This window comes from Vulpes vulpes, chromosome 1 (genome assembly GCF_048418805.1).
Source record: "Vulpes vulpes isolate BD-2025 chromosome 1, VulVul3, whole genome shotgun sequence".
In the NCBI taxonomy this organism is placed as follows: domain Eukaryota; kingdom Metazoa; phylum Chordata; class Mammalia; order Carnivora; family Canidae; genus Vulpes; species Vulpes vulpes.
The window spans coordinates 188,406,254-188,433,535 of record NC_132780.1 but is presented as its reverse complement, the minus strand read 5'-3'; the positions used below and the strand labels follow the sequence as shown (position 1 = coordinate 188,433,535).

Genomic DNA, 27,282 nt, shown 5'->3' with positions numbered 1-27,282 from the left:
CTTAGTCTTGGCTTTAATTAAATGTGAGTAAAGAGAGGGGAAAAAAATGCCTGCTCTGAAAATTCTTAACCACGTATCCACCTTTATATGGTGACCTCAAAAAACAACAAAAAAAAAAGTCAAATACAAAATTTCTTTTAATAGGTTCTGGTTTGATTGTGTCACTAGAGACCTAACAGAAGCTCATATGAAATTTCTCTGAAGAAATTCATATTAACAAGAGTCTCAAGTGTTTCAACAAATGATGTTTCAAGGATTATGTGTACTTCAACAATAAAATACCAGAAAGTACCCAGTAAAACAAGTTACTCTGAGTAGAGTCTGCAGAAATAATATATCGAATATATTGAATATATTGCAGATATTCAAGCATTCAAATATTAAAGTTATCTCTATATAACAAACATAAAATAAGTATTTTATATTACATTTAAAGGAATGAGAAGACGTGCAACACAAGGAGCAAAGAAGTATTAGAAATTAAAAAGAGATCGGCAGAAAAAAATGCCCTTTTAAAACAAAGATTGTAATAAAATCAGAAATTTAATGAAGTAATTATACTACAGATTAGAAAAGCTAAAGTATAAGCTAGTGAAAAAGCAGATATGTAAGAAGTAATTATATGGAACGCATCATGGAGAGAAAGCAATTGGAAAATAGAGTTTAAATGCCATGAAAGTCCTAAAATAAAACTAATCATATTTCCAAAAAGGGATAACATATAGATGAGTAATGAATGATAATTTTTATGGAATTGATAGATATCATGAATTCTCATGTGCTCTCTCAATGTAAATTACGAAAGATAAATAAATGGGAACTGAGATTCATCTCAAGGAAGCTAAAAATACAAAAGACAGAAGATTTTAAAAGCAGTCAGAGGAAAAAGATAAGGAAATATGATGGAATAAAATAATTCTATAGAAAACTTCACAAGAAGCTGACATTTGCCCTAAGGGCACTGAAATTCAGTAATCCTCATAGGCTAGAGTTTGACACGTGATGGGTCAAAAGCCCAAAACAGAAGGCAAATCCTTCTGTTTCACAAACAATGGAAATCAGAAAAGAGTGGGCTGATATGCTCAAAACTCTGAGAAAAAGTAACTGTTAACTCAAAATTGCATAGCAGCAAAACTATCTGTCAAGGAGGAGGGCAAAATGAAGACATTTCCAATTTAAAGGGAAAAAAGGGGTTATTAAGAGAAAGAATTTACTACCAACAGAAAGGTACTACTTGTGTATTATTCTAGAAGAAAATATGATTCCACATAAGAATGGCTGTTATATAAGAAAAAAATGATTGTGTTAATTGTGTTCCATTTAAACAAGTATCAATTATATAAAATAATAGTATTAGTGGAGTATTTTAAATATTAAATAAAAATCAAGTTATAGTTAAAATAACAGTAGATGCCAGCAAGGGGATGATCAGTTTAGTTTCCTAAGGTCCTTGTATTGTTTTGAAGAAAGGCAAAGTATTGATTAGTTGTTATCTTATTAAGTATGCTTGTTGAAATAGCCACTAAAATAATAAGTGAAAATTAAGTTTATAACTTCAAACTAATAGAGGAAAAAAGGAATGAGTCCAAAAAAATTCATTCAATCCAAAAGAGGTCAAGAAAAGGGAAAAAAAGAAGAAAAAAGAAGTGAATTTAGATGATAAAAATGAAACTGCTTTGAGAGATTAATAATGTGTTACCACTCTCATATCCATCTAATCAGGACAAGCAGTTGTTTCTTTAAAAAATGATAGCCCACTTAATTGTATTGTAACATCCTTGAGATAAGATATTTTATCCAAGCAGATGTGTGATGGTCTGCTTAGCCAAATGAGAGATAAAATACTATGTCTAGATTTTTATCACTGAGAAAGGATGCTCTTGCTCTGATTCTCAATGCCCTGCATTAGTAATTACAAAGAGACATCACCAGAATACAGGACAAGAGATCTGATTACCCGGACTTTGTCCTTTGTCTCTTTGTCCCCTGATTTTAAGTTGGCTTCTCACTGCACCTATGAAATAAGAATAGAACGCTGTGAAGCCCTGGTCCCTGTTACACTCACATGAAAACTAACATTCTGATTTAAAATCAGTTCTGTGTGTTTAGTCCTGAATGACTATGTAATAAATACTGTAGACTTGCATAACTGTGGTCCAGACCCAAAATCAAGACATCTCTGCTATGGAATCATCACCACGTGTGGATCACTCTGCTGAGTAGTCAATGCAATGCCAGTTTTAAACATATTTAACTCAATCTTATCCTCAGTTCATAAGGCACAGCTCATCAATAGTCTTATTATCAACATATATTTTGAAAGGCTGACCCTCAATTATTTTCATGTTGGTTGAAAACAGACATAAAAATTACCTAGTCTAGGTAACAGTTTTTGTAGGAAAGCCAGTAAAATGTATCTGAGGAAGTTTGGAATGCATAAAAGATAATAGGTAGTAAACTGAAGAAAATAAGCTGAGATTACAATGTGAAGTAAGCACATGGCTCTTTAAAGGTGATGGGAAGTGGGGACAGGGTAAATCAAGTGCCCATTTGAAGCCATGAAAGAGATAAGAGAGTAAAAGTGTATGGTAACTGAGCAAATGTTTGCGGCATTTCAATCACAAACCATTTCACAAAATCACAAAGAAATTTTGGTAGACAGGAATTTCATATTCATGGGTGATTGCAGTGTAAAGTATAAAATTATCATAGAAGCATCAAGACAAACATGAAGTTTTCAGCTAGAATTTGAAAAAGTGCACTGAAGTTTCAAAGAGTGAAATATTTGTAATCCAGTCTAGAAATGTTTCCATCCTAAAAGATGGTATAAGGTGCTTAAGCAATAAACTCTGAGATGACCAAGATGAATTGTTTTCCTAAGGTGCTGATGCTAAAACCCTTACTTTCATACTGATGACCCTTTGATGACAGAACACACATTTCTCTTCTGCTCCTGTCCTGAAGACAAGCTATCTTTCAATAGTGTCAGATGTAATCAAGTCTCATTTGACTTATACAAATATAATGGTGACAATTCTGACCTTTGTGCCCTATTATTTGGAGGGGATTAAAGGACAAAGTCACTTTGTTTAAGTTTCTTACCCTGAGTGTTTTCCAAAACTCATGTTTTCCTGATATCTCATTGTTTACTGTCCGATATATCTGATAGTATTTGTTAAGAAATCTTTGAAAATGACTTTCCCATGTGTCTATACTAGGCATAGTAAGTGACTATTAATAGCATAATAGTAGCATAATAGTGACAGGATGTCTTTATTATTTCATAGGTATGATTCATTTTTCTACTTTAAAATTCAAACTTCTAGTAAGTTCAACATCTTACCAGATTTTCCTTTTTTCAGAAGGAATCCGCAATGATACCACTACTGTTTAGAGTGATCACAGGTTTATAGTGTAAAGTTTATTGCATGTCCTTAGTGTGGAGAGTAGAAGAGGCTGGGTGCATCATTTATAGCCATCTATTAACGTTACAGACATTTACTGACCATGTGTGGGGCCCCGCGGTAGGTATTGTAAAAGATGCCAAGAAGAATATGAAATCATTTCTGCCTCAGTCAACACACTGACACCTACACAGAGGAGACAAGGCATATATGTTAATAGCTAGAGTAGGATGGTTGGGGAAATTCATTTGAAGCATATCCCTATTGATAAGTAGTTTTGTAAGTGGAGTTAGCCAAATTGGCATAGATAAAAAATAGTTAATTTATTTAACAAATGCTCATTAAGTATCTATTATGTGTTAGCCACAAGTCCTAGAGATACGGTTTCCCTAGAGTTTATATTCTAACTCAGAGAGAAGCCTGAAGATGTACGCATTGAAAACCAGAAAGTGACATTAGAGAGAATATTTTTTAATCTAAATGTTGCTTAAAAATTAATCTAGAGTGAACAAAGGGAGCTTAGTGTATTATCAGGTATCAACATTAATCACTTCCATGGAGAACAAAATACAAGGGTATAAATTATAATTTTGTATTACCTAATACTAAGTTAAATATTGTCACATAAACAAATATATAAATTTGTACTTGAATAAATCCCACAGACAATACAGTTGATCTTCCAATGATCCATTTGGATAATGCTTAAAAAATAAAACTTGCTCAAAAATATTATCATAATTAAATATGTTAAAAAGGCAAAAACAGACCAAAAAAAAAAAAAAAAAAACAGGCTCACTGACTACATCTTTAGCAAAAACTGAATGTTCTAGGGGGCCAGGAAACCTTAAAATATATTTAGAAATGATCAGGAAATTATATGGGTGAAGATATGATTTTGGCATAAAACAGCAGTGGTTACTGTTAGTATAATAGTCAAACAAATGCATTAGTAATAGATTGTTCTTAATCTAAAAAATAAATCTACTAAAAAAAGATGATGTAGAAACCTTTTTATAATTTTATGTTAGTCTTCTTAAAAAATTCTCTGAATCAGAACAGAGTTTATCTTGAATTGTTTTTCAATAAACTTAAATGAAACCAAGTTATGGCTCACTTCTTTAGTCATGTGTGATGTTATATAAAATAATATCCTTCAGGTAAAACTACACACTAAAATTAGCTGCAACACTAAAAATAATATATTGGAAAAGCATCTGTCATTTTCTTAGAATTAAAGCTTAATGACTTTCTTGATCCTTTTCCTTCCAGATAGGATTAGATATATACTCTCAGGTGTCCTGAAATATCTTGAGAATATCTCTATTATTGAATTACCTGAAGTATATAAAAATTATTTAAGTGCCTATCCTGCCTAGGATTCAAGTTTGTCTTTGTATTTTCAGTGCCTAAAATTGACACAGAATAATGCTGAACTAATAATACTGAATTATATTTCCATTAGGGGACATCATGAAGAACATCTTATTTTAGAAATTATATTTTCCATTATTCAAATTTATTTTGAAAAGTAACTCCACATTAATTTCATGTGATAGGAAAATTCAATCACAGTTAGGAAAGAAGTGATATCTGTTCTATTAAGAAAATTCATGCTGTGGTTTCTATTTATAAAATTTTTAGTTTTTGTTTAGGACTCTGTTTTGTTTCTGTTTAGAATTGTTTTATGTTCTGAAGCAAATGTCATTTTTGAAAAGCCACATTTGTTTATATCTGTTTTCAGTTACATTTATTTTGCTTTTCTGGTAATAATAGATGCAAATCAGTGTTTATTATTTAATAACACACAGATGTTCCATATACCACAGATAAACAAACTTTCCAGCCCACTGCTTCAATAGTGCCACTGTAAATTCATCCTCTGAATCAAATGCAAACTTTTTATTGTTGAACTCAAGTAATTCTAGATTTTAGATATGCTCATGTGGGTAATTTTCTCCAGAATACACTTGCCCTTAATTTATATTTCTACTTTCATTTTTTATATAACACTCTGAGTTATCATATTCCCAGCTCAAGCCTTCTCCATTCCAATCTGTTTCCTCTGTTCATTTATGAAGCTTTTGACAAGCTACTTTTGGGGATTTTTAAAAATATTTTATTCTTTTTTTTAAAGATTAATTTATTCAGTTGAGAGACAGCAGGTGCGTGAATGTCAGAGGGAATGGCAATAGAAGAGGGAGAGAGAGAGAATCTTAAGCAAACTCCATACTCAGTGTGAGCCACGACCCCGAGATTATGATCCGAGCCGAAACCAAGAGTCCCACACTTAACCAACTGTGCCACCTACGTGCCCTTAATATATTCTGTTTTTAAATAATCTCAATGTGGGGCTTAAACTTATGACCCTAAGATTGAGAGTTGCATGCTCTACAGATTGAGCCAGCCAGGCACTACCCCCCCACTCCCCCATGCCGCCACACACACACACACACACACACACACACACACACACACACATACTGTTTAAGCAAGCTCGCCTAAAGGTTAGGGAAAAACTTAAGGAAAAATTTCAATGCCTGGCAGCGTGAGACAGATTTACTGTATACTGTTTGTAGGAGGCAAAATTATGCATAGAACATATAGGAGTATATAGGAATTACTCTACATCTATAGGCATTTCTATAATATCAACTTTAGCATTATACTTCCTCTTAAACTTCAAATTATATCTTTGTACTATATTTTTCTGGTAATATTTATGTCCAAAACATACTGATACTTTAAAATATCTTAAATTCAGGAATCATATTTGAAGAATTAAGTAGTATCTGTGAGAAGTATTTTTTCAGTAATTCATTATATAATTGCAAAATAAAACAATCTTCAGCTCTGGTTTTTTTTTGTTTGTTTTTTGTTTTGTTTTGTTTTGTTTTTACTATAAATTACAATTAAAGAACAAATTAGCAAGATTGTGATTAGGGAATAAATTTTTTAAAAAATATTGAGATTACTGGGGCACCTGGGTGGCTCAGTCAGTTAAATGTCCAACACTTGATTTTGGTTCAGGTCATGATCTTAGGGTCCTGGGATCAAGTACTATGTCTGGCTTTGTGCTGAGCATGGAACCTGCTTGAGAGTCTCTCTCTCTGCCCCTCCCCCCACCCCCACTTACACACTCTCTCAAAACAAAAACACTAAATTAAATTAAAAATCTTGAGAATAGATGATAGAAAAAAATGTTTAAAAAAACCACACATTTCTAAACATAACCTCAATGTTACTGTGCAATCACATTGAAGGAAAAATTCTTTTTTACCCCAGTATTAAAAGAAATATTTAACACCATGTCTTATTTGCTTTAAAAAAAAAGTAATCAATATTTTTAAGAGATATTATTAATGCTGTAGTTAATAGTATCTTTCCCAGAATAAGCAATAAACAGTTGCTGAGTATCAATTGTGGGATAATTTCCAATGAATTATCATCTCTTATATAATACAAATCAGAATTACACTGGTCTGTGATATCATACTTCCATATTAACTTTCTCATTTTGCCTCTGAACTCTCTGACAGTATATTTTGACTATGACAGCCTCCTGTTTAAATCTGATTTGAGAAAAAAAGTTCAATTCTAAAGAATGCATTAGCCTTATTTAACATGTCATGTACTTTTCCTTGCCTCTAATAGCTGAGATAATAGTCACAGGATTTCTCATTAAAAGTAAAAATCACTTGTTTTCCAAAGTGCTTTTCTTTTTTACAAAGGAAGGAAAATTATTAATAAATATGTTGTAGCTTAGCATAAGGAATTGAAACTTTTACTTAAGTTGATGACCGACCCATGGGGACTTAATGAACAAATTGCAGGTGAACAAAAGAGCTAAATTTGAAAGACAAAAAATCTTAAAGTCTTAAGTAAAATTATATATATATATATCTTCTTGAGCTCCAGTTAAAGAAGAATCTTTCTAACAAGGAAAGCATCTCAAGTCATAAGGAAAAATTAATAAATTTGAGAAAATTAAACTATTTTATTATTTTTTAAGATTTTATTTACTCATTCATGAAAGACACAAAGAGAGATAGAGGCCTAGGCAGAAGATAAGAAGGCTTCCTGTGGGAACCTGATACAGGACTCATCCCAGGATCCCAGGATCATGACCTGAGCCAAAGGCAGATGCTCAACTACTGACCCACTTGATACAAAACAAACACACACACATTTTAAATAAATTAAAAAACAAGATCCTAACTGGGATAAGTATTTGCATTATTAATATTCAGAAAATATAACAAATTATTTTGTATCAGTCAGTCATAAAAGTAAAAGGAAGTAAATGGGAAATTCAGAGGATCAAGCAGTTTATAAATGTAGGTGGAGGAGAAAGAGCCTAACAGGGAATTGCAAGTTAAAGCAATGAGATTTCATTTGCATGCAGATTAACCAAATTCAGATAGTGAGAACCCTGAAGATAGTGATTTTGCAGACAAACAGTAACATTATACTATTGGTGGAAATGTAAATTAATAAAATAGTTTGGAGAAGAATATTTACAAAATCTTATGAAGTTGGAAATATTTATGAACTCTGAACAATTCCTTCCCTGTTGGCCCCTTAGAGAAACTCTTACTTAGGCCATAGGCTTTAGGTGCTCTAAGAGACAAGACAACAGAGACTGGATCTTTACAACAGTATTCGTTTTTATTAACATAACACTAGAATTAACTGGAGTATCTCTCAGTGAAATACTAGTTCAATAAAAGTAGCATATTTCTCTTATAAAGTACTATTGAGAAATTGACATAAAATGGATCAGAAAAATGCCAAACTTAAGGTAGTAGTTACACGCAGAGGGGAACGAGGGAAATGCAATTTGATCTTCTGCGCTTGACTTAAATATTACTAAATTGAAAAATTTTATGGTGACTAAGGGACTTTAACATCATATACGGTGTCTTATATTAAAAGAGAGAAACTTGAAATAAAGGAAGCAAAGATGCTAATGGTTGTCACTTTTAGGTCATGGAGAATTATAAATAAATTTGTATGTTTATTTTTTAGTTGTTTTTCCTAAAATTAAAAAAGATAGTGATCATAATATTACTACTCTTCAATGTTTTTAACTGAAAATACTAGAATGCTTCCACTAGAGTGCAAAATTGAGACAACATACTATCAAAATTCAAAGCTCCAATGCAAGTCAATTCCCATTTATTTGAAACTGTTTTTTGATTTAGACTTTCCATTTTTGTGATAATACCTGCAGCCTTTTTAAGTTCCCTGAAAAACAAATATTTGATTTCCTCCCTAGCATATAATAAAAGAGCAATCGGGAGGCAAAAGCAAAATATACCGAGGTCCTGTTAGGCTCATTTATGAATCATAAAAGGCTTGATAATGTTAAATACCAATTGCAATGCTAAGATAGCATGCTGGGAAGCATTCATGCAGTTGGAAATCCATAGCATCACGGGTCTTCTTCAAAATAATGTAAAATAAGAGTAAATTAGATCCCAATAGATTTCCCACTTTGCCATAGTTGTTTTATAAACTGAAACTGAATTTCTTTCCATTGTTTTTTTTTTTAGGAAATCTGCCAAATGATCAAACTTCTGTTTGTTTTTAAAATTTCAACAGCACTTGAAGTTATATAAAAAAAAAAAAAAAAGGAGCCTCATTAAAAAGAACAAGCTTTTATTGACACTTTTACCGGCCACAAATGGTTAATGATGTTAAAATACAAGTCTCTCTAAGTACAAAGAAGTTGTAACCCTTCTAAAATAAGTTGGCAATTCTAAAGTATCTAAGTTTTAAATGTTACTTAAAAGGACATATATACTTCTAATAGTCTAATACTTTAATCTACACAATTATTTTTTTTAATATTTGTATTTATTTATTTGAGAGAGAATGTGAGAGAGAGAAAGTGACCATGCAGTGGGGAGCAGCAGAGGGAGAGGGAGAGGGAGAGATAAACTCAAGCAGACTCCTTGCTATGGGGCTTGATCTCAGGACCTGAGATCAGGATCTGAGTCGAAACCAAGAGTCAATCGTTCAACTAACTGTGCCACCCAAGCGCCCCTAATCTATACAATTCTATTAAAGTAAAGGGACTGCGAATATGGCTTTAAGAACCTCCCATTTTTTAGTTGTAATTATAAAAAATAGAGTCTACCCAAATTCCCAAATTTGCCCAGGTAAAAAGTAACTGTGGATTTGCAGACATAATATTCCCTCACACATTTATCAGCATTATGACACTAGGTCAGAAGAAATCCAGAAGATCACTGGTTTAAGAGTATACTGAAATTTGCCTCCAGCTGGTGCATATTCTACTAGAAAGATGAAAAGGCAAAGAATTTCAAGCTGGAAAGAGGATTTGTGATATCTGTCTGTTTTGAACCTGCACATACACAGACTGCATATTGCTATGTTAACTTATGTATGAATGTTTACAGGTATAAATTTTCCAAAGTTTGCCACTGCCAAGGCAAACATCTCCAGAGATTTGAAAGTAATTTAACTGCCCTTGTCTCCTTTAAGTAGTCCCATAATAATATGTGCTGCTAGCTTATTGCAGCTTAGGTGTTTTCCCTCATGCTTATGAATAACTCTAGTTGGCTTTATGAATAACATACTCACAACAGTAGTCCCATGAGCCCATAAATGAGTTATTAGCCACAAAGAATATACAACCCAAAGCTACAAGTAAAATTTATGCCTAGCTTAATACAATGGTAGCATTAGCAAGTTTCTGTGTACTCACCTCATACTAAGTCAGGCTCTGATAGAGTAAGCAGTTAGTTAGACATGAGCTGGAGGCAAGGGTCGTGATAAATATGTTACACATTAGAAACCTGAGGGCACAATTTCCCCCACTTTGTGGCTTTCAACATTCTGGCCTTATGGCTTTCAACACCCTGGGGTTGACTGACCAAGAGCCACAGATGCAGAACCTGTGTTCTCTTCAGTCTGCCCCAGAGTAACCTATAGCTTCATTATAAGATCTGTATATCAGGGTTTCGACCCCTTCCCCACAGGGAGGGAAGATGGCCATGACAGTTCCGTAAAGAAACCTGTAGGACCAAAAACTACTCCTCCTAACCAGGAGGAAGGAGGAATCTTTAAGATGACTGGAAATTAACCTCAGGTGGAGACACTCCCAGTTATGATCCATAACCTATGCAAACATGAAAAAGAAAAGACACTATAATCCCCATGCACTTGCCACCTCCAGGCCTGCCCACTCTCCCATCTTGAGTGTGTACTGTCCTTAATAAACCGCTTTGTGCTTGCTACCCTCCTTCTGGCTGTATTTATTTGAGCATGGGTAGGTAAATCTTTTGTGGGGAATCCAGAACTCAGACCTCCATTCACACAATACAGACTCTCCCACCTGTAATAGCTCAATAGCCAACTTTGGTTATAAGAATGAAAAACTTTATAAAATATTTCATAAAATATTATACAAAAAGTTATGATGCTTTAATTTCAAAAGGAAAGGATGTCACTAAATATTTCTTCATTGGTCCTTGAATAGAAACTTTCATTGGAGCCTTTGGAAGGCAACATAAAAATCAAAGCATTTGGAAAATATGTACTATTTTCTCTAAGGAGAGTGGTGCTTGAGTTTAACATTTGTTGTGGAACACTTGTTAACACTTGTGTCATCCTTTCAATAAATATTCTTTAATGCTGAACACTTTCTGCAATTGTATTCTTTGTGTCTCCCAGTTATTTTCAGTATATTTGAAGCAAATGAACTTCCAAGTATACAGCACAATACAGACGGCTGCAGATGCAGTAAATTGATAAGGTAAAATGGTGTCCTGATTTAGATTTTAATTAGTCTGATGAGTCACAAAAAATATCAACTCTTATAGATGCCCAACAAACTTCAAATAGAATGGCCCATGGCACCAATCATCATAAAAACTCCATAAATAGCCTGGTGGAGAGACCTAAAAAAGCAGGTCACCTATATAAAGGGAAAACTGGCTATTATTCCTCTACTTCCAAATCATTTGTTTCTGAGTAATTTTTACTTTAAAAATGTATTTAAGAAGTGCCAGATTGAGATTTTAAAAGATTTAAGGAAGGAAAATATACCTCTTACTTTCAGTTTTAATAGAATTCAAATTTGACATACCACCAAACCATAAAACAAATAAAAGGAAGCCTACACATGTTTTGATTTTACCGATGATGATTACATTGATTTTAAAATACACATATATTAAATAGTAATTTTTAAAATTTGGAGTCTCTGTTTTGCTGGTATCCTAAATATCATCCCTCTCCCCCTTCCATTTATCCTGGCTATTGCTAATCTCACACTGAATTTGACTCTCTATTAATTCTTATGTTTAATTCTAATATAAAACCACTAAGACATAGATCATTTCGGTAGAAAAGTAATGAGATATTTGAACACCAAAGGTACCAATTAATAAATGTTTTACTATTAAAACTTAATGCCGATATTACTGACTCTGATTCAAAATTAATATCAATAGCATCCCTAATCCCTACATTTTTCACACTGCAACAGTATCTACAGGTTTTACATTTTAGTCCTTAACAAGAATACTCATTAAAGGCAACCCTCTTGGGTCCCCTCCCTCCTTGAGAGCTCTGTACTATCACTTGGCTATTGCTCAATAAACTTGGCTTTGCTGCCCACCAAAAAGAGAAAATAAAATTAAAAATTAAAAAAAGAATACTTAATAATGATATAGTAGAAAGAATAAGAAAAAAAGACATTTTTTTTTTTACTTATTGTGTCTATATTGCTTATCTAGTATACATCAGGCACTATATATATATATATATATATATATATATATATCTTCCTAATTATTACTCTGATATTATCTCTGTAATCTAAGGCTCAGAAAGTTTAAGGCAATGTGCCCAAGGCCTAAAACTATGTAGCAAAAGAACTAGGATTTGAACCCACACCTGCCTTAACAAGGACTTACTAGTATATCATGTTGTGCAGCCTTACTGTGGAGATGATGGAGACAAAGGTGTTTAGGGGGAAGTAAGGCTTGTCACTTTTTAAGGACAAACTGCTTCAGGGAGCCACGTTATCCCAGTCTCTTTCTGAGGTTGTATCTTCCTATTGTATCACCAAGAATCATCACTCATTAGATCATAATAATTTTGAGAGATTATACGAAGACTTGTACATTGAGGGTCTTCCCAAAAAGGAGAAATGGAAAAGAAGATAGTAAACTAGCTTTACTAAAATAAGAAAAACTGGCAAATGTAAGGGCAAATACAAATTAAACACAAGAGGCTCAATTCTCCCTGTTGAAAATAAAGGAAGCTATCCCTTCCCCCCTTTCTTAGAATATTTACTTGAGAAAATTTGTAAGTCCTTTCTCTCTTTGAAATTTATATAAATTTTTAAAAAGCTAACTAAGCCTCTTGCCAGCTTTATGACCCAGGTATGCCTTTCCCAAGGATCTGGGAAGTATTTCCTTGAAATGTAATCAAGGAAGGTAACACCCTATTTCCAACTTTCTGTGAGAGAGAAGGAGCCTAACTTTGGTCGGTGGGAGCCTAAAATATACCTTTCTCATGAAGACTTGAGAAGTTTATTTTTCTAGTGGATAAAACCAATTAGCTAATGCAGATGGTCACCTCAGTTTCCAAATGAATTTAAGAGGAACTATAAGTGATAAATGGTGCTTTCAAGCCTTCTTACTTGAGGACTAGGTATTGTTTATCTTGAGAACAAGTATGCAATGGGTTGTGCCTTCTTGGCTATAAAAAAAAGGGTGAGATTTCTTTCTGTCTTTCCAATCTCTTAGTGAATTACCTGTGGTGTGCATTTCATTCTGGCTTAATGCTTATTCATTAATGAAATTATATTATTTTTCATCTACATTTATGGAAAGGTTGACTGGGTTGGAAAGAGATTTTATTTTTAATTATATTTCCCTATCACAACACTTATATAAATATAGCCTCTTGATGGCTATCTCCCTTCTACTTAACCTAGTAAAATCTAAAACAAAACAAAACAAAACAAAAATCCTAGAAAATGAACTGGCTTATAGTTCATATAAAATAAATATTAGTGGCTTCTATACAAATTCATATAAAAGTAAGTAGCATAATTTAGATGGGCTGACTCTATGCCATAGTTCCAGGTATGGACTCGTGACCTAGGTCTGTCTATTCCAACTACCACCTTCCCAGTCCTAGCTTTTTGGATTAGTTCAGAGAATGAGCACCTTATCAAAGCTGATCCAAGTGATACGCCTTCCACCCTACCTCAAACCCCCACCACAGATTTTGCAGAAACTTTGGCAGAAGAAGACCTCTATGTCTTTCAAAGGGATGGCTCTAAGAACCAGGTAAGCCTAGAGTAGAGTTTCTCTGCTTCATCATGATTGATACCTGGGCCAAATAATTCCTTTCCTTTTTTGTGTGAGGGGCTATCTTGCATCTTGTTGAAAGGTTAGCACCACTAGCCTTTACCCCTGGATGGCAGTAGCAGCACCTCCTCCATATCCTTAAGACAGTAAAAAATGTCTCTCAACATTGCCAAGTGTCTCTTGGTGAAAAACAAACACACACCAAAAAAAAAAAAAAAAAAAAACCCTCCCTGCAGTTGATAGCCATTGGCCTAATGGCTACAATCCACCTTTGTCTCCATATGAAAAGAAAGTACTTAAGAATATAACCTACAGAGAAGAAAGCAAGAGATAACAAGACAGTCAGTCATTAATGATATACTTTAAGACCCTGGATCCAACTATAGATGAAGTGAGAACCACCACTGGACTTTTTTACTATTATGGGACTTTTAAAAAAGTATATTTGTGTAAGCTATTTTTAGCCATGTTTCTGACACTTGCACCTGAAATAGTCCTGATTGATTGTATAACTACCATACAACTTATATACAAATAAGTATGACAGATATTAAGCTGGTAATTAAAGTGTGACAGGTGTTATGCAAGAAGGGTAGTGTGAAAATTCATAGCAGGTGGGCTTCCTGGGGTGAGGTGGGGAAACATCACAGGCAAAGTATTTCTGAAGTTAAATAGAAGTAATTCAGATAAAGTGAATTAGGTGGAGGTTGAGGAGAGTGGTGCACAGAGAACTAGCCCAGAAGCAAAAGAGAACAAGACTGAAAACAGTCTATATGGGTTTGGCTGGGGAGGGCAGAAGAGATAAAAATTAGAAAGGTGTGCCAGTTAGAATCTCAAAAGAAAACAAATGACAATAACTCAACTGATAATACCTAAGCAGGATTAATTTATAAGGAACTAGTTAATTACACAAGTCTGGGTAGAGGGGAGAACATTTATTGTCAAAATTTAGAGACCATCAGAATCACCATTAAAGCTTGTAAAATAAAGACAGTCAGACTCCACCCCAGAATTTTAGATCTACTAGTTCTAGGGTAGGGCCTGACAATTTGCACTGATTCTACATATCCTTGGAACACACTTCAAAGACCACTGGTGTCAGGAAATTTTAAGGGATATGCAGGAACTCAAGGCTAATAGCAGCTAAACTGTAACCATTCCTAAGGTCTAAAGAAACAAAGCAATGTAGGGTGTAAATTGGAACTGAGAACAGGAAAGAGATTTGTGTAGATAGAGCAGACATCATAATAAGAAACTTATATTCCTTATAAGGACACAGCCAGCTCAACACAACATCTCAGGGAGTTAGGAAGGAAATAAATATTCTGACCTCACTCTCTTCCCTCCCTTGGATCTCTTGCTGGGAACCCTGATGATTTCCTCCATGTAAGACAACCTCCCAATATAGAAAGCATGGAGGAGAAGATCTGAGACCAGGTCTGAAGGGTAAAAATACTTTCATAACAGATAAACAATGACCAAATGTGGAAGGGTTTATAAATAAAGTCAGTCCTATATCCTTAGAACCAGGATATAGTTTCCTAAAACAGGAAACTCCCTTCTCTTGCATAAAATCTTTCAGTAATTTCCATACACTTGCACACAAACACACGCACATAGATAATGGACTAGAAGAGAAAGAACCTCATCTTGGGATATTATTCCAGATGACAGTGGAGATGGAGATAAGTAGGCAGGTTTGGAAGCTATTTAAAGGCCACACTAAAAAAAAATAATAATAATAATAATAAAATAAAATAAAAAAATAAAGGTCACACTCACTAAAACATGGTGGAGTGAGTTATAATTCAAAAATGACTATTAAAAAAATGACTACTAAATTTTGGCTTGGGAACCTATTGAATCATTGCTCCATGTACTGATGATATAGGAAACTTCAGAAAGAAAAGGTTCAAGAAAGAGAAATAATAGATTCAGTCTGTAATATGCTACCTTTGAGATGCTTATGAAACATTTAGATGAAAACTATGAGAGAAGTGGTTTGTATGGGTCTAAGGCTCAGGGCTGACGATGTAGACTGGTGAAATTCCAGTATGAGAATGATAATCATGCTATGAGACAAGGTAAGATTAACCAAGGAAAGCAAGGAGAGCAAGAAGTTTAGGGTATTTATCTGATTATCAGTAAGAGTTACTACTCTGTGTTGAAATTCGCATATTCATAAATATGCAAATTGAGCTGCGGTTGTACAAAGAAAAATATACTGACTATTCTATTTTAATATGACTTGTGCTAAATATTAAAAACCAAGGCTAGGTCAGCAATAGGAGACATGAAGAGGGCACCAAGGAAGGGAATACTAGTAAGGGAAAAAAAATCAATAGATACATACATACCAACATACATAGACCGATAGATGTAAATAAATACAGATCTCCCTTATTCCCCTACTCTTGATAATAAACTTTGTAATTAATAGCAATAGCAATGTAAGTATTATCAAAGTGCTGCAAAAACTGCCTATATGTGTTACTTCCATTAGTAAGAACTTTTATTTAGGGTACAGTTCACATTGTATTTTAAAGGAAAATCTATTTTGTTATGTTGTAGAATATTTAGCAATAATTACATGTCTTATTATGGAAAACGTTAAAATAAATTTAAATGTTAAAAAACACAAAGCCAAATGCAATGTTATTATTTTTTAAAAAATCAGAGTTCATTTCAAAAAGATGAATTGACACTACCAACTGAGAAACTATGAAATCATGCTTTCATTGTATATGTAAATTACAAATTATAAAATTATAATTTATGAAATAATGCCAAAGAAGGAATGCCTGACTTATTCAACTAACTAAAATAAAATGTCTACCTTCCTCCTTCAATATGCTAATATACTTGCTTTATTTTTATACAGTATCATATTCTATGCTTTTTGTATATAGATTTCTTTCATCCCTACTCTAAAGATAAGAAGTATACTATTCTCTAAAGATTAGAAGTATCAAAAATAAAATATAAGGGGTGCCTGGGTGGATTAGTCAGTTGAATGGCTGCCTTTGGCTTAGGTCATGATCCCAGGATCTTGGAATCCCCCATTGAGCAGGGAGCCTGCTTCTCCCTCATCCTCTGCCCCTCCCTCGGACTTGTGCACTTTCTCTATCTTTCCTTCTCTTGAATAAATAAATAATATCTTTAAAAATAAATAAATTTAAAAAGGACAAGAAGTGGGACACCTGGGTGGCTCAGCGGTTAAGCGTCTGCCTTCAGCTCAGGTCATGATCCTGGAGTCCCGAGATCAAGTCCCACATCAGGCTCCCGCATAGAGCTTGCTTTCTCTCTGCCTATCTCTGCCTCTCTCTGTGTGTGCCACTCATGAATAAATAAATAAAAATCTTAAAAAAAAAAAAAAAGGACAAGACGTATCCTATCCTAGTCTATCTAGGAAATTTTTATCATAAAATTTATAGTTGGCATCACTCATTCTTTCTGCTGATTATGGAGTTAGCAGTATAAAAGTGAAAAAGAAATAAATTATTGGGCACACACATTCTAATTTGCAAATTAGGGCTAAATATTTCAAGATGTGAAATCACTGAATTCTAGTTAATTTAAAACAGATAATACTCTCTAACAGAAACATATACCCCTCTTAGAGTCTCTATATATAAGGGCAAAATAATATAACTTTCAATAGAATTATTTAAGGAAACACATATTTAAAATATATTATTGCTCTTTGCCATTGGTACCCTACCATCACAAATCTTATAAAGCAAATCTTTTAGCAATCCACCAAAGGTAATGATAATAATGAGAAAAGAGACTTACATGATCAATCAGTTCACGGACCATTCCATTCCATTGTCCATTGGCATCATCCTGCGCTCCATATTTCCCATCCTCCACAAGTCTAATTTCATATGTAAAGCCAAGGATTGTAGATAACTCTCTGAGGAGGTCAATGCAGTAGCCCTCAAATCGATCATTCCCATAGAGAGGCTTGTCAGACTTCTTAAATAGGACATAGGGTTCTTCCTGGAAACAGTAAACATGAAGGTAGGGGGTATTAGTCAACCATGCAACTATCAGAATGACAGCTTTCCATAAAAGACCGAATATTTCACATTAATTTAGAACAACAGTCCATTTTATTTTCTCTTAATTAATACAGTTTGCAATCCTAAGAAGGCAGACTACTTTGGGAATATTGGTGCTTTAAAGGAGAATATTTAACTATAACAATTTCACCATGACTATATAATAAAAATATGATGTTATTTATCTTATATGTAAGAATTAATACATAATGTGATTATGCTAGAACATAGCATATGTAATGCATAAGATCCAATTTCACATAATTACAGTATCCCAATTTGAATTATACCATTTAATCAGTATCTACCATGCTATTTCAGTGGGATATATTGATGAAAGAATGAAAAAAGCTTATTGTCTAATTGCCTACTATGTACTAAACACTGGAGTAGGGACTTCTATATTATAATATTTTGTCCTAACAACTACAAAAATTGTAACTACTATATTTATAGGAAAAAATAGTAACTTACTTTAGAATATAACAAAGAAGCAACATTTATCAAGTGTTTATGCATTCAGCCAACAATATTTTATGGTGCACCTACTATGAGCCAGCCCTCCTCTATATAAAAGATAAAGTTCTGAGTCATACAGTTCATGATATACATGAGGAAATCAATAATAAATGCCTAAACAAATAGAGCACATAACTTCTGATGCTGATAAATGGCATAAAAACATAAAATAGGTGGGACGCCTGGGTGGCTCAGCTGTTGAGCGTCTGCCTTTGGCCCAGCGTGTGATCCCGGAATCCAGGATGGAGTCCCACAGGGCTCCTTGCAGGAAACTTGCTTCTCCCTCTGCCTGTGTCTCTGCCTCTCCCTCTCTGTGTGTCTCTCATGAACAAATAAATAAAATCTTAAAAAAAAAAAACATAAAATAGGGCAATAGGATACAGAACCATCACAAGGAGGTACTTGGCAAGATAAGAGAGGACAAGACAAAACTGAGTAATATGTCTGGAAGTCCTTACTGAAGAGATGAGAGTCAAAGTAGAACCTAAAAAGATGAGAAAGAGTTTCGACATTTGAAAATCTGAAAGAAGAACATTTCAGGTCAAGGACACAGCTAGTGAAAGCCCTGAGGCCAATAGAATACTGGAGTGTTCCAGAAAGAGGCCTACTGACATCATTGCGACCAAAGTCACATCCAGGAATGAGGGAATAAGCTGAATAAGGTCCGAATGAAGAGTGAGGAGCCAAATCCTGCATGGCTCTGCACAACAGGCCCTCTTAAAATTCATATGTTTAATTAAGTACCAAGAGATTCCATGCATTCGCATATTCTTGTGGGGCAGGTAGAAAGAAGATGGTATCCTGTGAATGAATCAGAGTGCAACTGGCCCTACAACAGCCTCGGGAAGGTGCACTCTTAGTTACAGACACTGTGGAGTGGTAAAACAGAAGGTTACCATGCCGGTCTATCTAGAAAGGTGATAATCCTCATCCCCACCCCTGGAGGACAACAATCATCCAGCAAGGTCATCACACCTAAGGGCATTTTAGATATGATAATAATGTGTCCTCTTGCCTATACTCATCTCAGAAACAAGACTAATTTCATTTTTCTTCCCATCTCTGCTGATCTGGCTTATCCCTCCACTGTTTTACACACACTCAAGCTGACCCATTGCTGTTCTTCGGAAGCCCCTACACGCTGCCACTGTGTGCTAACACACTCCTGCTTAGAGATCAGCAGAATGTTCCACATTTCCAACTAATTTTTGGACTTCCCTTTCATCTTTCTGCTTCATTTGACCATATCCTAATAACACTGCTTCTCCCTCAGCCCTCTCTCCTGGGGATTATCTTTAGTGTCACCCTCCTATCCCTCAGGCACAAAGGCACATTTGCTGTTATCCGATGAAATCTGAATCAGATATAAGTGGGAAGGGACGCCTCTACTTTCCAAAGGTTTAGCTCCTGGATGGCAATTTTGCTTTCTTTCCCAACTCTTATCATTATTTTCTACTTATTCAAAATCCACTGACCTGAAGCAACCAACACAATGTGTCAGTCCTTTTACCTCCTCATTGCCAAATCCTGTCCCTCACTGGAATTTAGCCTCCCTCTCTCATGATTGCAACTACTCTCTACATTTGTTAGAAAATGATATATCTTGGGCAGCCCGGGTTGCTCAGCGGTTTAGTGCCGCCTTCGGCCCAGAGCCTGATCCTGGAGACCTGGGATCGAGTCCCACGTCGGGCTCCCTGCATGGAGCCTGCTTCTTCCTCTGCCTGTGTCTCTGCTTCTCTCTCTCTCTGTCTGTCTCTCATGAATAAATAAATAAAATCTTAAAAAAAAAAGAAAATGATATATCTCTGTATCAATATTTCTAAAAGCACATTCATCTAGCCCATAGTTCAATCACCTATACCTACAATTCTTTAGTTCTATATAAAGACCTCTAAACCAGTGACCCCTACACTTTCTCACTATCCATCAATCCCCTCCTAACTTCATTTCTGACGTCCAAACCTTGTCTGGCCTAGGTCTCGTGGTCCATTAATATAGTTTCTAGGCTACACACATTTTCAAGTCTTTCCAATTTTGTGCTGGAGTACTTGGTCTTACAAAAAACATGTAACCTTACATGACTTTTTTTTTTTCTCCATACCCACTCCTGAAGAGCTGAACAATGCTAATTATTTACACTTATAATTAATACCCTCAAACATTTTATGGTAGGATCTATTTCCAACTCTATGAGATGAACATTTTATCCATTTTTATTTAAATTCACAACTTTCTACTCCAACACTTGGTTGATTATCTCAGTGAGAAAACAAAAGCAATCACATGCCATGCCTTTACCTGCCCACTGCAACCCCACAAACTCATACCTATATTCATTTTCTCTTCCTTCATGTACTGCTATAAAGGAACTAGAACTCTGCTTATTGGGCCAGTCCTTATAATTATGTTCCGATTCTTGTATCAGTCAGGGTTCCAACACAGCATGCCACTTAGAGGAGAGTAGTGATCTTCAGCTGAGAAAAACAGCCAGTCTAACCCAACTACAGTTAGTCTAACCCAACTAACTCCATGGAGTTAGCAACCAAGACCTCATTTGTCTCCCTCCCTTTGATCTCTTGCTAGGGCTTTCTGTTGGTCAAACCAAATCAAAACCCAGGGGATATATGAGTCTATTGATATAATTCACACAAATTGGACACTTGGGACAGACAATAGAGTGAAGAAAAGTGAAGAGTGGGTCTGAGGACAAATAGGATGATACACAGTATATTTCTACCACCTTTCACTTGCTCTAGATCCTGATTAGCTGAGTTGTCTTGTATCTCCTTCATAACCAATCTGTCCCTTTACATAGATCATTTTCAAAGTACTTGTTCCAATAACCTTCAATTAATCCCATGATCCCATTCTTCCACAGCCTAATTTTTCTGTTTCTCCTCATAGACAACTATCCAGAAAGATTTGTCTATGCGTACCACTTTAGTGTTCCAGCTACCTGTCCATCCACTGGAGTGACTTCTAGACTCACTCCACTTAACTGATCTTGACACAGCATTAACAACCTCCAATCTGCTGAATCCAAGAGATGTGGCTCTATTCTCTTTTTACTTTCTTTTAGCCTCTCAGCTGCATTTGCACAATGAACTATCACCTCTCTCCCCTTTTTAACCCTCCTCTCTCTAGCTTGTATTATATCATTCTTCCTTGGCTTTCCCCCTACCATAATGGAAACTCCTCCCAGGATCCTTTGCAACTGTTTTTTTTTTTTCTACCTCAATCTAAATGTTGATGATCCTCAGCACTTGGTTATAGCCCTTCTCCCTTAAAAAAAAAAAAAAAAAAATTGTCCCTAAATATTCTTACCCACACACAGTAAATTCAATAGCAAGTTTATGCTTTTGGCTCCAAAATTTATATACCAGACCCAAACCTCTTCTAGTGAGGCGTAGGCACACAAACCCAGCAGCATTGTCAGTACCACTGACAAAATGATCTTAAAGTATACATTTTATTATACCCCCACCACTACTTCAAACTAATCAATAAGTGGCCAACGCATTTAGAATAATATTCAATATTCAACTTCCTTGCTGTGACCCCTGAAATCTATATTTTATTGCTTGTATTCACATTGGTAAATGACTCCGACACTTCTATCATTGTTCCTATAACCTCTATTTCCCCTCTGAATACCTCTAGGAGACTCTTACCTGTACTTTCCATTTCTATGTTCCCATAATTAATTCTCTATAGAAAGTCATAGCAATCTTTTAAAAAATTAACTATGATTTTATCAAGCATCTGCTTAAAACCCAACAGTAGCCTTATACTGAAACAAACAAACAGGAAAGGCAAAACTGCTTACCCTGGTGGTCACAGACCTACACACTTTCCTCTCTGACCCTAGCTTTTCATTCTTTCTTATTATATCCCAGATATATTGGCTTTCCTTCTGCTTCTCAAACTTGCCAAACTCATTCCTGACTTGAGGTCTTTGCCTTGCCTTCCTCACCCCCCTTTCTGACTGGAAAGATCTTTCCTAAGATCTTCATATGGCCGTTTCATTCTCACCATTCAAGTGTCCGGTCAATGCACTTCTTCAGCACTAGATATAAATAGTATGTGTATATATATATAATATCTATATGTAGTATAAATATACATATATATATTTCCTTCTAAGTTATTGCTTTGTTTGCAAATGTTTTGTTTTCCTCATACCATTTACTCCAATATGAAGTTTTGTTATTTATTTGTTTATTTATTATTATTTAAATTATCTTTTTGGGGGTGGGGATTTTTCTTTCTTTCCCTATTAGAATATAAATCATGAGCGTAAGGACATTATAAATTACATTCATCAATATATCTCAGTGCCTATGAAAATGACTGGCAACCACACTCAGGAAATGCACTGAGTAAATAAAATATTTATCAGGAAGGCTTACATTCTACATTTCCCTCTTCAACCTCATCTTTTCCTTAAATTCTAAATTTTTGTATTCTTTCAGTTTCTCAAATACAAAGCAATTTTCTGCCTCAGAGCCCTTATTGTATTATCTCTAATGTTCTTCAAATGGTGAGCTCCCTTCCTTCCTTTAAGGCTCAAATTAAATGTGAAACCTTTCCTGAACTTATTTAAGGTGAGTCTTGTTATTCCCTATCTCAATACTTTATTTCCTCAATTCATTTTTAAGTTATTGTATTTGTTGGCTTGCTTGCTTTTTGTTTGTCTCACTTCTTTGGAATATAACATCCATATTGATTCATTTTAGTATCTCCCATGCTTAATCCTGCCTGGCACATAGTAAATGCTAAGTAAATATTAGTGGAATAAATGATTGTAAATTAATGAATTCTGACTCAATTTACTCATCTCTAAGTGGATTTAACAATGCTTTTAAAATTGTTTTTGAGGGCAGCCTGGGTAGCTCAGCAGTTTAGAGCCACCTTTAGCCCAGGGCCTGATCCTGGAGGCCCAGGATGGAGTCCCACATCGGGCTCCCTGCATGGAGCCTGCTTCTCCCTCTGCCTGTGTCTCTGCCTCTCTCTCTCTCTCTCTCTCTGTCTCTCATGAATAAATAAATAAAGTCTTAAAAAAAATAAAATTGTTTTTGATATTCAGTAAAAGGATTCTGATAAATACTAGCTTCTTAACAGTATCATTTTAGTTTCTCAATAATTTTCAATAGACTTTATGTTTTTTTAATTGTCATTTTTTAGAGAAGGAGGCAGGAGGAACATAGGGAGAGGAGAGAGGGAAAATCCTAGAAGGCTCTATGCCCAGTGCAGAGCCCAACACAAGGTTCAATCCCACAACCCAGAGATCAAGACCAGAGCTCAAATCAAGAGTCTGACTTTAGCGAAGTGAGCCACCCAGGTGCCCCAACAGACTTTATTTTTTAGAACAGTTTTAGAGTCACAGTAAATTTGAGTAGAAGACAATTCCCATATATTCCCTGACTCCACACACACCTAGCCTTCCCCACTATCAACATCCCCCACCAAAGTGATACATATGTTATTTCTGATAAATCTATAGTGACACATCATTTTTAAAGGTCTATTTATTTATTTATTTTAGAGAGAGAGAAAAAAAGAGAGTGCATGAGTGCAGGGAGGGGCAGAGAGAAAGAAAAAGAGAATCTCAAGCAGACTCCCTCCTAAGCATGGAGCCCAATGTGGGCCTAGATCTCATGTCTCTGAGATCATAACCTGAGCCATAATCAGTTGCTTAACTAATTGAGCCAACACTGACACATCATTATCACTCAAACTCTATGGCTTACATTAGTGTTCATTCTTGGTGTTGTAATTTCTATGGATTTTGGCAGATATATAACACAACATTGTAGTCCACCACTGAGGTATCACACAGAACAATTTCACAGCCCTAAAAATCCTTTTACTCTATTCATCCTTCCCTCCCCTCTAACATCTGAAAATCATTGATCTTTTTTATTGTCTCTAGAACTTTCTCTTTCCCAGAATTCAGATAGTTGGATTCATATGGTATGTATTCTTTTCATTTTGGCTTCTTTTACTTAGTAATATACATTTTAAGTTTCCTCCATATCTTCTCATGGCGTGATACCTCATTTCTTTTCAGTGCTGAATAATAGTCCATTGTCTAGATGTACCACTGTTTACTTATCCATTCAACTACTAAAGTATATCTCGGATGCTTCCAAGTTGTGTCAATTATGAATAAAGCTATTATAAACATCGATGTGTAGGTTTTTGTATAGATATAAATTGGGTAAAATTCATCTGGGAAAGTACCAAAGCATTCCACTGTTAGATCATATGATAAAAGTATGTTTACTTTTTAAGAAACCACCAAACTGTCTTTCAAAATGGCTGTACCATTTTGCAGTTCCATCAGCAATGAATAAGTGTTTCCATTGCTCCACACTCTCATTAGCTTTTGTGGTTGTCAGTGTTCTTCATTTTGGCCATTCTAATAGGTATGTAGTGGTTTTTCGTTGTTGCGTTTTTTTAAAGATTTTATTTATTTATTCATGAGAGACACAGAGAGAGGCAGAGGCATAGGCAGAGGGAGAAGCTCCCCTTCAGGAAGCCTGATGCAGGACTCAATCCCATGACCCTGGGACCACAACCTAGGCTGAAGGCAGCTGCTAACCACTGAGCCACCCAGGTGCCCCTCATTGCTTTAATTCAAAATTCCCTAAGGACATATCATGTTGAGCATCTTTTCATATGCTTGAATGGAGTTTTATTAGAACTATTTTATTACTTCAATTATTTTACTAGTTGGAATATTTTATTTACTAGTAGGACTATTTCACTAGCTTCTTTTTTTGTCATTTTTCAGAGAGGCTAGCTAATGTTCGCAGGTCATATGGCTAAGAAGTGTTTAAAAAAATAGCTAAGAAGAGGCAAAGCTAAGAATTCAGTTTTTCTAAATTCCAAAATACACACTTTCCCCATTATTTTATGTTTGCTTTCTATACCATAAGATCATTTGTAGAAAATATACATGTGTTGACTTTTTAAAAGGAATTAGATCAAGCACATAGGTATCAGAAAAATAATTTGTTACTAAACTCAAAGCTAGATATTTGAGCCTACCATAGGGTAAAGGACAGTAAAACTCCTGTCTAATTTTTAAGTACTATGTGATCACATATAAAATTTTTTTCCCTACGGGTACAGAGTGTAGTACAAATGTGACAGAGTTTTCTTCCACCCCTGCAGTTATTATACCCTTTTCTTCTCTACTCTTAGTGGTATGCTAGTCTTTTAAGTTAGATAACACATTTCCATGGATGACAATTTAAATGTCCTTGTTACCTTGGAAGAGGAAGAGAAGCCTTGCAGTTAAACAGCTTTCTTTACTTTACATTTACATTTCAGGCATATTCAGTTGTTTCTTTTCCTAGTCCTCCCACAAAAACTTCTTGAATACTTTTGAATATTTTTAATATATTTATCTTGTTTTGTAGTAAGTGGTTTTATATATATATATATATATATATATATATATATCTTCTGAAAAATATATATATTCAATAATATGAAATATTGAACTGAACTCTACTTGAGCAATTTATATGGCATAATTACTTAAATTTGCATCAAAAGCACCAAACCTCACCAGGCACACAGCAAGTTTACAAATACAATGACTGCTGTATTGAACTGAGTGGAAATGGATTGCTCTGTTCAACTGGGGAAGCCAAGGGAACTTGAATTTGAAAGAAAGCAGAAGACAAGTAAATTCCCCTATGATGTTGAGTTATGGTGGTAACAAATCCTCAAGTTCCTAACCCATGGGCATAAGGTTAGAGATTAGAGAAGAACATAGCATATTCCCCTGCAGATGAGAGGATGGCCTGAGATTTTTGGGCAAGTTAATGAGAATCAAAAGAAGCATGTTGGTATAATACATTAGTCCTATCAAATTTGCACCTTGATTTCATTCAGTTTCTGATTTATAAATAACAGAATGTGTTGTTGTTGTTGTTTTTATGTCACAAAAGTTGGCCATTTGTCAAGCTCCATACACTAAGGAATAGAACTATTTAATATTTTCCAAGCACCAACTTGTGCTAGACCCTGTTCTGGAAAGCACCCAGATTTCCTTTCCTTGGATAAACTTACTTATTTCTCACTATAACCATGTGAAGTCCCTAATATTATTATTTCTATTTTACAGATGAAGAAACTGAGGGCAAGAGTGCTTTTGCCAAAGGTCAATAACCAGCATACGACCTAGGGAGTCAGACTATTGGACTATTTACCTCCACACTATACTTCCCACATTAAATGGCTTCCAGTGATCATTATCAAACTCCATACGGATGCATAATTGCACATAGCTCATTAGATAACTTAATACATATTATATGACTTTATTATTTTTTCAATCAACTGAGATTAGTCACCAGGTTAATGTAATGCATGCAAAATGATAATATATTTATTAATTGAACAATGCAGTCAAAACAACATTGCAGAAACGACTAAATATATATTCCAAAAAATTCATTTTCTACATCATAAATGATCTCCTTCCAAGTAAAAACACATTTTAACATCAAAGTGCTTTAAGAATTTGTGAAAATAGCATATTTTAAGCCCAACATATCTAGGCAGTAATATATGAGGGTCTAAAAAATGTTTTCCCCTCATTTGCATTAAGTCATCATTGTCTCTATTTAAAATTTTTGTTCCAAAATATTTATAGTATATTTTTCACACAAACTCACTTGAATATTAGGAAATATATGATTGAAGTGAATGATTACTGAAGTATATTTGAGGCATGTGAGGGATTTCATACACAAGGCACAAAAGCACAGTAAAAATTTTGTTTTAATTATTATGCTATTTAAATCTCATTAATTCAGCTTTTCGTAGTAACCATCCTACTTATTAACTTGATTTTCATCACTTATAAGCTCATAAGAAAACTTCTGTCATAGGTAAATAAAATTGTTTATCCCTGTGAGATTA

General features: G+C 34.6%; 1 protein-coding gene across 6 annotated transcripts in view; it reads right to left on the bottom strand.

Moving 5' to 3' along the window:
- GRIK2 (glutamate ionotropic receptor kainate type subunit 2) overlaps nucleotides 1-27,282 on the bottom strand; it is a 641,615-nt gene that overhangs the window by 177,887 nt on the left and 436,446 nt on the right. For all 6 annotated transcript variants that reach the window (XR_011997276.1, XM_072738083.1, XM_072738081.1 and 3 more), the window contains one exon: nucleotides 17,555-17,761. Coding sequence is in view for 5 of the 6 variants with exons in the window: in XM_072738083.1 (XP_072594184.1) it covers nucleotides 17,555-17,761 (207 nt within the window). In the remaining variant the exon portion in view is untranslated. The remainder of the gene's footprint in view (nucleotides 1-17,554; nucleotides 17,762-27,282) is intronic.